Source organism: Cryptomeria japonica, chromosome 11 (assembly GCF_030272615.1).
Source record: "Cryptomeria japonica chromosome 11, Sugi_1.0, whole genome shotgun sequence".
NCBI lineage: Eukaryota > Viridiplantae > Streptophyta > Pinopsida > Cupressales > Cupressaceae > Cryptomeria > Cryptomeria japonica.
The window spans coordinates 376,958,892-376,972,046 of NC_081415.1; the positions used below are offsets into that span (position 1 = coordinate 376,958,892).

At 36.8% G+C, this 13,155-nt stretch overlaps 1 protein-coding gene across 2 annotated transcripts in view; it reads left to right on the plus strand.

Annotated features, from left to right (window-relative positions):
- Window positions 1-8,350, plus strand: part of LOC131069485 (protein OBERON 4) — a 52,957-nt gene extending 44,607 nt beyond the window's left edge. Inside the window, exon 2 of one of the 2 annotated variants that reach the window (XM_058004935.2) lies at window positions 7,431-7,815. In XM_058004935.2, the coding sequence (XP_057860918.2) occupies window positions 7,431-7,553 (123 nt within the window). In that variant the 3' untranslated portion in view covers window positions 7,554-7,815. Of the gene's footprint in view, window positions 1-7,430 lie in introns of both variants that reach the window. The other variant, XM_058004934.2, reaches the window with a different exon arrangement.
- The last annotated feature ends 4,805 nt before the right edge of the window (window positions 8,351-13,155 follow it).

The window sequence follows — 13,155 nt, forward strand, 5'->3', positions numbered from 1 at the left end:
ATAAAAACCAAATATAATAGGAATCATAAATTACTCAAATCCTAATCCATAATTCTTTTGTGTACATACATAATTACGTTTGATGATCTCTATTTTATTATATCTCACAATTTATTTATAAGAATTATCTTGATTATATTTAATTATGCCGAGAGGCATCTACAATGACATACAAATATCTGTAAACAAAAAATTGATTTTGAATAAATTTGACGTGTAGATGACAAGTAAATGCATGCATGTTTCAGTTTCTCTATAAGTATTATTTTATTACTTTGAATAAATTAGAATCATTGCCACTTGCCTCTAAGTATATGAAACTGTTACATCTTTAATGAGAGGGAAGGAGTGCAACATTATTCAGCTCCATGTCTTTCTTGACAACTACTAAACATGCAAGACAATTATGTGATATCTCTCGTCATTATTTTACGTATATTTTTTTAGAGTAAAGTATACTAGTCAATATACAAATGAATATTTTACACTAAAAATGAATATTAACAAATGAGGCATTGCTAGTACAAAGGAGTAATCAAGGGAAAGAAGTGAAACATATCAAGACGAAAGAGTTTCCACACAAGACAAGAAGAATGCAAGTGATCAAGATAGTGAATCAAAGTTAGAAAATCATGCAATGTCATCCACCATCATTTCATTCATTGATTGAGCTTGGAAATGTTGAGTATCAAGAGATATGCCTCATTCATTTTACAATCACAACTTGTGATGAGTAACAAAGATGAGGCATCCAAATTCATTACTTATCCAATCACATCAAATCAAGATGAGGCATCCAAATTCAGTGAACTCAACTCATCCATCAAAGAAGATAACTACCACATCGATACGAAGTTCGATGCACCTACTGCCATCATCTATTGTTCAATTATTCACGGAAGGACTTGTGTTCCATCAAATGTAATTTTGTCATTGGTCAAAGTATTAAATGCTTTGCAGTGGGTGTAACAAACCCTAATTAGGGTTTTCTATCTTTCAATCTTGGCCATTGATTGTGAATCATTCTGAGCCACTCTATTGTAATGAGAGCACTATATAAGGCTCCACTCTTTCATTTGTAAAGGGTGAACGGTGAGTAGTCAATAGTAGTAGATCAATAGTTCGATAGCAAATAGCTAGAGTAGAGAAGGAAGAGAAGGCAAAGATTGTTGCCAAAACATTGTTGCAAAAGGCATGTAAACTTCATTGAAGACATGGTGAAATTCATATGTTGATTCAACAATTTGCATGGTCTCTACTTCTCATTTGATTTTCACATTGTTTAGATGAATGGAAGAACTTTGTGTATGATCAATGGTGAAATTCATACATCCATACTACTAACACTTTGCTGATTGTAAAGTGCCTTGCGTAGTCAACTAGATCCATCTTAGCCAAGCTTAACTTCAATTGTTACTTCCTCATTGATTTGCATCAACTTGATGGTGCTATGCTTGTGGTGGTGATTTGAAAATCATAAAGATATCCTTAGAAGATCGCACTAGCCTTGTGGAGATGTTCGCTGCATGTTAAGGCAAAACTTAGTTGAGTTTCATCAAAGATTGTCCATTGCTCTCACATTCCTAGAGATATATTAGCTTCCTAAACCTTATCTTTTTTTCCTTTTTTCAAATCAAGTGAAATTCTACGTTCCAGTGATATTCAAAACATTCAAGCATTAGTGTAAGTCCACCTTGTGATTCCAACAATATCACATCATATGCAATTGAGTCTATCCAAGAGCACGTCAAGACCTGACATTTGAGAACCTTGGAGTCGTCCCACTTGATCACTCAGCTTAACATTTGTGAGTCTTTGTTCAAGAGAGGATAGAATACTTAGTATTTTATTCTGTGTTGCATAGTGCGTAAAAACACCATCAATAGGTATGATGTCAAATTCTCTTGGTTTTATATATAGGACATCTTTTTCGGGTTTGCTAGATAGTACTTTTGAATTTTGTCAAGCTTCCAAGATAATTTTATCAAGTTTGCCTACATTATGTGTGATTGCTAGTAGCTTGGTTCTCAGTTTCTTTTGTGGTTAAGCTTCTGTTGGATTAATCTTTTTGGGTGGTTGTTCTTGTTGCTTGACTGCTGTATCACCTTTTTCTATTGGTTTGGTGGATTGTTTGTTTCTTTTATACTGACTCTTTTTAGTACATGCTTCCTTGTTGAATGGTTAAAGGTCTGCATTGTCACTAGAAATGTAACATACATTGAGGGTTTTAACAATCCTATGTGTCATCATAAGTCATTGAGGCCTTTGGCCTTTTCTGGTATTGTGGATGAAAAATATCGATTTGATTTTTCTGTGTTAAAACCGAGGTTCACAGAGGTTGATTATGGTTGGGAATGGGCTGTTGGTATGTTAGAAGTCTCACATTAGCTGGTTAGCTGGTGCAAGTGTTATGTTCTTGTGCCTCCCAGGTTTTCTTTTCCTATTGGTAGGTTGATTGTCTTTCATAGATAAATGCCTTTAGATCAAAAACTGCTACGATAGAAATATGACCAAGCAAAGTGTAGTAAATCTTTTTGTGCTTTATTTAAGTGCCTATAATTTTATTGGGGCTAATGGAACTGGTTTGCATCATACCATGTAGGTGGAGGTTGGGCATTATAAGTGGTGAGAGTGCTCTTATTTTGTCAAATGAGCATGCTTTCTTGAGGATAGTAATGGGGCTGTTTGATGCGTGATTTGATGTGCTTGCAGCCCGGGTATCTTCTTGGGCATAAATATATGGATTCTTCTAGTTGGTGTAGGATTAATTAAATTGTGTGGTGTGTTAGGCTTCTTGTGTGATTTGGGTTTTGTCTTTACTGCCCTTGGTAATTGTAATGTGACTCAAACTTGTCTTGCCTTTTAGCTTGCTTCATGGCCTTTTCAAGTGTATGTGGGTTGAATTCAAGTACTTATTGTAATTTGGGGTGAAGAACAATTTAATGTTTCTTTCAAGGTTGAAAAACCCTGCGCGTTTTAGGAAAACTCGCGAGTAATCGCGAGCCCTAATGGTGCGTGAGTCACTCGTAGAAATACTCGGCGACGAGTTTACATTATAAAACGCCAAAAAATGCAGAAAATCGATGCTAAACCCGGCGCGAATCACAAAAATCTCGACCCTTAAGTCCAAAAAGGCAAAAATAAAACGCATTTCATTTCCTTCATGCGACGACGGGCGACAGGAGCGCAAAAAGGCTGCGATTTTTCCACGGGCAGTTCGTCGCGACTAGGGTTTCAAACTTTCATCGGTCATCCAAGGAAAAACGACAAACTTAATTGTTCAAGACCTTCAGGTTCTTTTTAAATAATTTCTTGTTTAAAATCAAAATATGTATATCTCGATTTTTTTTAATTAATAGTATTACACTATTACTGATTAGTGATTACAGTCCGATAAATATAGTAATTTGTAGCTTCTTTCAGACTGTATTTGTAATTTGTATAGTTAACTCATAACTGTATAACTATATATATTTATTATTTATAATAGTCTGAATGTCCAAATATTTTCAACGTTCAGATATTAAATTAAATATTTGGAAACAATTAGTGGGGAATTGGATGTTGTGCCATAATGGGAAGTTTGAAATATTTCTATTTATGACTTTCCCACAAAGAGAGGAAGGGGAAGTTGAAATATTTCTAATTAATGATTTTCCCACCAAGAGCAAATTTGGAAAGCAAGAGTGGAGTGAGAAATTAAATTATTTCTAATTAATGATTTTCCCACCAAGTGCAAATTTGGAAAGTAAGAGTGGAGTGGAAATTTGTAATATTTCTAGCTATTGATTTTCCTACCAAATTGGCCAAGTACAAGATAAATACAAAGCATATTTGGGAAAATGGATTTTTACGCCATTTCTACTTCTCAATTTCTTATACTATGAACTTCATGTTCTGCAAAACTCTTCAGTGGACGGAAACCCATTGGAGATTGGAGGCTTGTGGACGGAAACCCATAAGTTTCAGGTGGATGGTGGACGAAACCCCATTGTTCACATAGAGCAACTTCATCCGAAGGTTGCATTGGAGCTTCAAGATTTCATCAGTTTTCTATTATGTGTGTTCAGGGCTTCATTAATATTGTTGCAGTAATTCTAGATGTGTTTTGAGGGCTTTGCTGCTGTTATTTATCTTGTATCAGATCATATTCTATGTATTTTCCATTTGTAAATCAAACAATATCAGCTTGTGGTATTTACAGTGACACTAGTGGTATTGGGTTAAATAGTTTTTGTGGGTTTTGCTTATAAATTGGAGTTTGAATGTATTAATGTTGCTGCTGCAATAATCAGTTTCAGACCTGATTAAAGGATACACATATCATAAAAATCATTTTCAATAATGTTCTATAAAGTTCCATTTTAACTCAGCCCTTTCTGTGCAACAGTAGCTAACTAGTTTGGGTGTTTTTGGTGAAGTTTTGTGTAATATTTGTGAATCTATTTTCCAGATCTAAGAGCAATATTAAATTTTTGGTTGGGGACATCACAGACCTACAAGGGGATCTAGGCATCCAGAGAACTCAAAAGCCAAGGGTCATCTGGAAGTGATCTTGGCATAGCCACAACCCACCCCAACCTGTGATATCTCATGTGATGGGAGGCTAAAGCACTATGCAAACAAGTCAGCAACTCCTCTGATATATATAGCCTTCACAGCTTTTACGTGTCTTCTGATAGAATCTTTTATTCCATACATATACATAAACTGTCCTTTGAGAGAATCTCCATTTGGGTAGGACAATTTTTTTAGCCAGGTGAACAACTGTAATTGCATGGACTTTTGCCATTCACTAATGGAAAGGGTATTTATAGTGTTGAACTCTATTATGCTTTCCTGGGACTCAGAGAATTCCTTGGATCAAGGGGATCATGTATAGGCCAGACGTGATCATTGTGTGAGCATATGCTAGAGATGGCAAACTGCAGTGTGAGATCAGAGAGCTACCCGACTGGTTGGAGTTGTAAGTTGGACAAATGTAAGAAACATGATGTCACGTTTGAGTCGCGAGTGTCCCTCAAACTGAAAAAAATCACTTGGTATGTTGCACCACCATTCTTTGTCACTCCATATCCTTGAGAACCAAGGAGTAGGTTTCTTGTATGTGGGCCTCATAATTATGATAAAAAGTTGTCACAGGCTACTCCATATGGTATTTTTGATTTATCACTCTCATCCTCCCCTTCTTGTTCACATTCAATCATCTACATCCAACCAAATGCAAGGCCATCATTTAGGGTGTAATTGGATTTTTTTTAAAGTATTCCTAATAATTCAAATGAAGGAATTGAAACAGCCTCACTATCAAATCCCTGGGTTTAATATTCTTGCTGACCATAGCAAACTTTGGAATATAATTTTTTTTGTGCAGCCTTTGATTCATACTTCTTTGTTCTTAGGTCTCTTGACTGCCCTAAACCCTAAGATTCTCTCTCTTTCCAACAAAGGATTTGTGATTTGCATCATAGCAGCTAGTCTCTCTTCTTGGGTTTTGTGGTCTCCTATAACATTCCTGTACTCTGCTATTCCCATCTCCTCTTTTCCACTTTTTGATGAGCCGAGTCCAAGAACATAAAGCTTGGCTTGTCTTATTGATAGTTTCTTTCATTTCTTCTAGTGGGAATTTAATTGCTTCCCTACCAGGAGGGCAATTTCAGAGCTTAAATTTTCCCCCATGGCTGGAGGAGTCACCAATGGTGATGATCCACAAGGACAAGAGGGTGGCTGAGAGTGGCTTTGCTGCTGCTTTGATCCTAGCCTGATCACTGCTGTAATTGTGTTGTAACCCCTCTGGGAGAAAATATAATTCTGCACAGGGATTCTGGTAGTGGCTTGATCAGTTGGATGGTGGTCGGACTGAACAACTGATTCCACTCAACTCATTAAAGTTCAGAACAATACATTGCAAATGTAAATAATAAGCGCAGAGAACAGAAATCAATTCTATTCATATAATAGAAAACTCATACATAAACCATTTGTAGAAAGATGTCAACAGTATAATTTTCCCCTTCATAGTTTAAAATTCTGATTAAAACATGCAAATGCACATCTAGCTTGGCTAATGGACACTCTGGAGAACATCCTTGCAATCTGCACCCATTAACTCCCTGACAAGCTTCCCTAATTTAACCAACTTTGCTCTTCCAAATTCCAGTAGGCAAGGGCTCCAAAAAGCTCCTTTACTGAGAATCCTAGTTCCCAGGGCTGCCAAATCCCCTATCTCTTAATCAGATTTTTTTTCTCTTTGTGGGTTTTGCCGCCTTCTGGTGGGAAGATGCATTGAAAACAAGATGTCAAGTTTTGAGCTGAAACCCAGCTATACAACTGCAGATGGATTAACTAAGCTACATGTTGAATTTGACAAATTGAAGTGTGTCTGAGTGTAATTTAACACATGGTTGTCTCTGGAATCAGCTTGTCAAAATTTCCACAAAATGGCCCCTATACAGGGTTGATGATGGATGATACATAGCATGATCACTACTATGACGCATGTTGATTAATGTTGTGCTAGGCATTATCATTGCATGATTAGTGGTCTGCCAGGCATCAACTCTAGATGGTCTTTCTGACGATGTGAAGTCTTCCTGGCTGGACCATAGTCTGAGGTCTGCTTTAGTATTTCTTTTCTAGTCCACAAGGTGGACTTCAACATCATTTAGCCACAGTGAGATTACAACCATATGGATCAGATTGTGTCATTGCATACTTGAAATTTCATGTGAAAAATGACGGTTCAGAGTTTACATGTCTAAGTCCAAGTCGTTATGAGGTAATCTCATGGCGCAAGGGTACAAGTTCATTTTCAACCTGATGTCTTGGCAAGAACGTAAGTCAAAGATCCCGATGTTGCCATTGCATTCATCTTGAACATCACGAGTTGTAGCTTGTTGATATGTTGTCACAGCTGCAAAGACAACAAAGATTTTTAACGTGGCCATCATAAAAATATCTCAAAAACAGCCTCTTTTCCCATGTTTCAATAAATTGGATTCCCATCTGATGTTTTGTCTGCACAAGACTACAAGGGTGGTTTTCAAGAGGCATGATCAAATTGTTTTATCATAGATGCTTGTGCATCAGTGGTCCAAGAATATTGCAACTTCATCAATGCTGCTTTCATTATCATCATTGCCTTCTTGGGACCAGCATGCTATGGCATTCCAGTCAACAAATATGACTAGGGACCAAGTGATCTTCTAACATAAAATTCAGTGCATGATAAGCGTAAAATAAATAAAGCACTAGGCAAAAAATAAATTGGATTTATACTACGTATCCATATTAACTTATTAAGTTAATGTTTGCTCATTCTTATTTTTCATCTTGACTAGCTTTATTTTTGTTGATGCCAACTGTGTACAGCACACATTTATATTCCTATTATAAATCTCCTTATATTGGTTTTCTTTTCATGAATGCAGAATGTGATTCCAAATTCTCTGAAACGGCTTATGTTACTGCAAAGGATCCTGTTTTACCAAATGAAAGAGAAGGTCCACACAATCAATTTGCTATTGCAGTTCGAGAAGCCATATATAACATAAACCCTAGATCCAGTGAAAAGGTTACCAGTAAGATTCTAAAAGCTTGTGAAACAAGTGATCGAGATTACGTAGGGAAGAAGATAGACAGTGGAGGTTCGCACTTTGACAGGGTGAGGAATAAAGCCGAAATAGATGAACTGGATAGCATTGTTCGAATTAAACAAGCTGAGGCACAGATGTTTCAAAGCCGTGCAGATGATGCTCGCAGAGAAGCACAAGGACTTCAACGAATTGCACTTGCAAAAAGCAATAAGATAGAGGAAGAGTATTCGGGCAAACTTGCAAAACTATGTTTGACTGAAACTGAGGAGAGGAGGAGATTAAAGCTTCAAGAGTTGCACAACCTAGAAATTGCTCATCGCAACTATTATACCATGAAAATAAGGATGGAAACAGACATCAAAGAGTTACTGATAAAAATGGAAACAACACGACGGCAGTTTTTATAGTTATAACATCACCTTTATAATTTGTTGTCTTCTTGTATGATTATATATATTCAACTACTCTATTTGACTGTGCACTAGCCAACTCACTTTAACTCAATGCCAGTGCCAAAGATGGAGTGGAACATTATTTGTTGCCTAATCAAATTGAAGATATTTGAATTACTGCATCTTTGTATAAAATTGTATGTGAGAATATATTCTCGGACATCTCACTAAGCCATATGTTAGAGCAATTCAAACTTGTACTTTGGCCTTTCTTGGTGTCACGCAGGACCTACGTGATGAATACATATTTTACAGGTTATTTTTAATGTATATTAGCGAGCAGCTTAACCTTCTTGGCTTAAATATGACGACATCTACACTATTTACTTTCTATTGGCTACAGGACTTCTCTATTCCTTTTTTATCATGTATATCAAATATGGGTCGTGCATATATTGTGAGCGTTATAAAAGTGCAAGTTATCCTGGGTGTGGGGGTTATGTTTTCCCAATCATCTTTAACTTATTATTAGTTAATGTAGGAAGCAGAAAATGCATTGTGTTAGTTAAAGTAGAAAGCAGAATATGCACTAACATTCACAGAGATGAACTCGCTAAATACCATTAATCCTTCCCATTCCCAGCTTTTCATCATAATAGTTTTCTTATGTTATTCATCCTTTAATCTTTATCGAACAAGAGGCAGGGAATCAAGCATGCCTACTTTCGTAAGCAGAACGCTCAAAATTTAGTATTTCTTTAGTAACTGAGAATTGTAATAAGTGAAGTAATACAACGTAATTAGATCTAAAATTGTAACCAACAAAACATACATCCACTAGAATATAATCAACAAGGTTATTAGGAGATGGGGGGTACTTCGAGATTTTGGAGGCGGGTATTGGTACGGCAAATTGTACACTTGGAGATGGCAAATTTTTAAAATATAATTTTATAATTTTCAGAAAAAATCATACATAGAACTTTGAAAACAAGAACAGTGGCAAAGTTTAACAAGTCAAATACACAAATGTTAAATGTCAATTGTGTCAAAGAGTTCAAAACTCACACTACATATTTGATATTTAACATTAGATTATAATTACATGTTAAAATCCAAAAATATTGATAGTTTGATGGTGATACACAAACGAAAAACAAAAATCAGAAATCTATCATCTACTCTGCTATGTTTGGATCATCCATGTCAAGGTCCTCAGCTAGGATGGTCTCCAGATAGTCATCACTAACTTAGATTCATTTGATGGTAGTAGAATTGGGGGCAATTCATTAGGCCATTTGGTTCAATTGCTTCATCTCCTATGGCTGCAACTTCTCAATCAAGTGCAATTTGGTCCCATTTTGTTGAAGGACCCTCCATGTCTCGAGTATCAACGTGAGAGAAGACAAAGTGAGCTATGAATGTAGATCAAGTTCTCTACTTTCTTTGACCCTAATCGGTTCCTCTTTTGTGAATGAATAAAACCACATGTACTCCAATTTCTCACAAGATGAATATCTACCTATTTGTGAGAGCAATTTGATTGCAAATGTTTGCAATTCAAGGCAAATTGCAAATGATTGCAATTCAGGGGCTTCACCTTCATGGTTCCATCACCACTCTGAAGCATTTTTCTTTGCTTGAATATCATATAAAGCTTCCACTAAAGAAAAATCACTTTGGCCACATGGAAACTTATTCCATTGACTCCTTATAATTGAGACATCCTCACCTTGACCATAAATATTTTTTATTGCAGCCCAAAATCCCTTCATCTCTATCCTCATGTGGAGACCTCTTATTGGTCTCTTTTATATTATGCCATTTAGGATTTGTTATCCTAAAATTTGCATTGAACTAACTCTAGGATTTTAGAAGTCAACTCTTTGGGGAAGGGAGAAGGGTTTGACCTAAAGAAATAATCTAAATTTAGGGCATTGCGCCTGAACTCAAAATGCTTTAAATATCAACTAAAAGCAAGGAACACAATATTTCTTAACAAGAGCACATAATACCACAATCTCTTTATAGCTAGAGAGAGAACAAAACACATTAGGTCATCCAGACACATAACACAATATTTAGGTCTCTCTGTGAGATACATCTATTAAGGCCAAAGATAATAACATATCTTTCACTATCTCAGGGTCTTCTATTGATATTTTTGAATAAGCATGATATAACATCCATTTAATCAATATAAGCAAATGGAGTGAAAAAACATATGATTCAAGAACTATATGATTAAATGGAGATCATAAGAGCTATGCAACACTCAAGCAATTATCATACTTGCACATAGAATTCTAAGCCATTCATTAAGAATGAAACACACAAAAAGGCGACTAACAACATGGCTCGATGTGCTTCCTTCTTTCATTCATGAATTAAAATTAAAGTCTAAGTAAGGCTATTACTATATTGCTAAAAGGTTAGTTTCTTCCCCTAAATCATCCAGAAGTTTTTTTAACAAAATTTCGTTGGCCCTTTTGAAAAAACCCCATCATAAAACTGATAAAAACCTTAAATAGAAAGATTGCCACATTTTTGTTGCGTGGAATTTTATCATGATGGCTAGTGCAACTGCTTTTGTAAAAATGATCCTAGTTCCATCATTCGTCTGCCACCTCTCCTAATAGAAGAACTTTTTAGCACCCTCCTCACCTTTTGGTTGTGACAAAAAAGATGTGAGGAGAACAAAACGTGAAGAGGCGGCTTTTCGATAAATATCAATATTCGATTCTTCAAGGACAACTAAACATCAGCTTGGTGTAGAATGAAAACTCCATACTTGTTTAGTAGGCTAGGAACCCACTCAAGACATGTGCCAGGATGATAGGGCTTCATTCATTCTTTTCCCTTTTGAATATCTGAAAAGTACGAGTAGGCGACTCGTGGTGGGATCCTGGAGCAACTTTTGGAAACCGTGGTATCAAGGAAACTTTTGGAAACCGTGGTATCAAGGAAAACTTAGGCCGAGGGCTCCTCAAATCTCCACTCAATCAACATGTGGCATCAACACACTCTGCAATAAAACTAAGGGAAAGAAAATGTAAAAAACATGAAGCGAAGCAAAAGGAGAAGCCCGAAGACCCTTGTAGATTAATCTATAGATGTGGTGACTCTATGGGGTTCCTCGCTTGTGGGAAAAACTAGCCCAAAACTCTAGTTGTGCATCAAAACTGCAAGCAGGAGATGAAGGAGAATTAGTTATAACTTTTACAGTATAGACTGTAAAGGCTGCCAGTTTGCATCAAATGGTGGAGCATAAAGTTGTAATGAGCCATAAGCCTTGTCCAACTCAATCATTTTTTGGAAAGACAAAATGTTTGTCACAAACATAGAAGCTTCTATGTGGAAACCCAGTCACACTAAGAGGTGAATAATTTGCTCTATTTTAGTCACATTGGGATTAGAACCAGTGATCTGTATGAAGGGATGATTTTGTTGCTTTTGCTCCAATAATTGCCTCATCTGCTCTACGTTAAGAACTAATTCGTTTGATTGAAAAGGAGAAGGGAGGCCCAATTGGATCAACTGATCCATTTCATCTTTTGCCCATGACATTGCATTTTCCAGGGCCCGAAGACACTCTTTGCTCTGCAAAGTTGCTAAGTGACATTTAATAAACTCACACGCCTTTCTAACAGCTTGCGTTCGATTACTAATGCCAACGATAATTAAAGCTGTTATCATCTTTCATGTACATCTTATCAATGAGAAGCCTTGACTCTATTGCATTTGGGATAATGGTCTATAACAATTGATCAATTGTGGATCCCACATTTGTTCTCAAATTTTGAGCTTCAACAATATATTGCAAATTAGGTTGCAGTGATTCTATTACAAGTGCGGTTGTCGAGTGTTGCGTTGCACAACACAAGGAGACCAAGGGCACACACCTTGCAATCCTCCCCCCAGCACAAGCGAGGGGTTTGAACCTGTGACCAAGCTCTGATACCACTTGTTACAAGTGCGGTTGCCGTTGCACCAAAAGATGACCTGTTAATGCCCGATACAACCACTAGACTTATTAGAATCCACAGGAGGCAGTTAAGCCATGTCACAAACCCGAGTGCTGTGCTGCATAACACAAGAAGACCAAGGGCACACACCTTGCAACATATTCAACAACAATTTTGATATTTTCCCAATACGAAGTATACAATTGTTGGAGCATTGGGATGAAACATGGTTGTTGAGTAGGAACTACTAGTTCTTTTTGTAGATTTTGAATCTTCAAATCCTTATCCTTGATGTTATTCCTTAACCTAATTGCCTCCATAGAGAGTGAGGTCTTTTCCTGGATGGCTTCAACTAATTCTTTGCTTCTTGCTTCGAGAGCAACCTCCACAATTTGTCTACCCCATTCTGCCTCATCCATCTTCCATTGGCTAGTTTGCAACTCTTGTTTCAACATCAACAATTGCCAGCTTAATTCTTCTTTTTCTTTTTGCTCGATGACATTTAAACAACTTTTACATTGACTAATTTAGTGTTTAGCCTATCCCTTTCTGCTCCCATCTCTCGTATAGATGCGATGGTTTTCTTCAATTCACCACTTTCTAAATCTTTGGCCTTGAGCTCGACCTCTTTCACTTTTACAATCTGCTCAATATTCTTCCAATTTGGCATGATCTCTACTCAACTTGAGATAGTCAGAGGTGACTACCTTTTGGGTTTCCTTCATAAATTCAACTCTATCTTGTGGGCGAGTTGAATGCATGCTTTTTCCAACTACTTGGATTGTATAATCTCCTGGGCGCATCTGTGCCTCAACCTTGATTACTTTGGGCATCTTAGATGTGATCAGGATTGCACACTGGTCTTCATCAAACATAGTTTCCATTATTGAAGTGGTGAGCTTATCAATTTCTTGGTTCCTTCTTATTGCTGCTCTCGACAATCATGCCCTTTTGATAATGTGGAAATGATTATCCACATTAGTTGGTGAGCTTATCAATTGTCCTACAAAAGGAGATCCATGGGGCAAGGCAAATAGAGCTTGGACTGTTAGCACTTGAGATTGAGTCTTAGAGGATATAGGTATTGGAAAGCTTAGAGCTCATAGGGAGAAAGTCAGGATATATGGTGATGTGGATATCAACATGGAAGAACTTGCTACAACTGATGGGGCAAATGGGAGCTTGTTAAGACAGGTAGCTTAG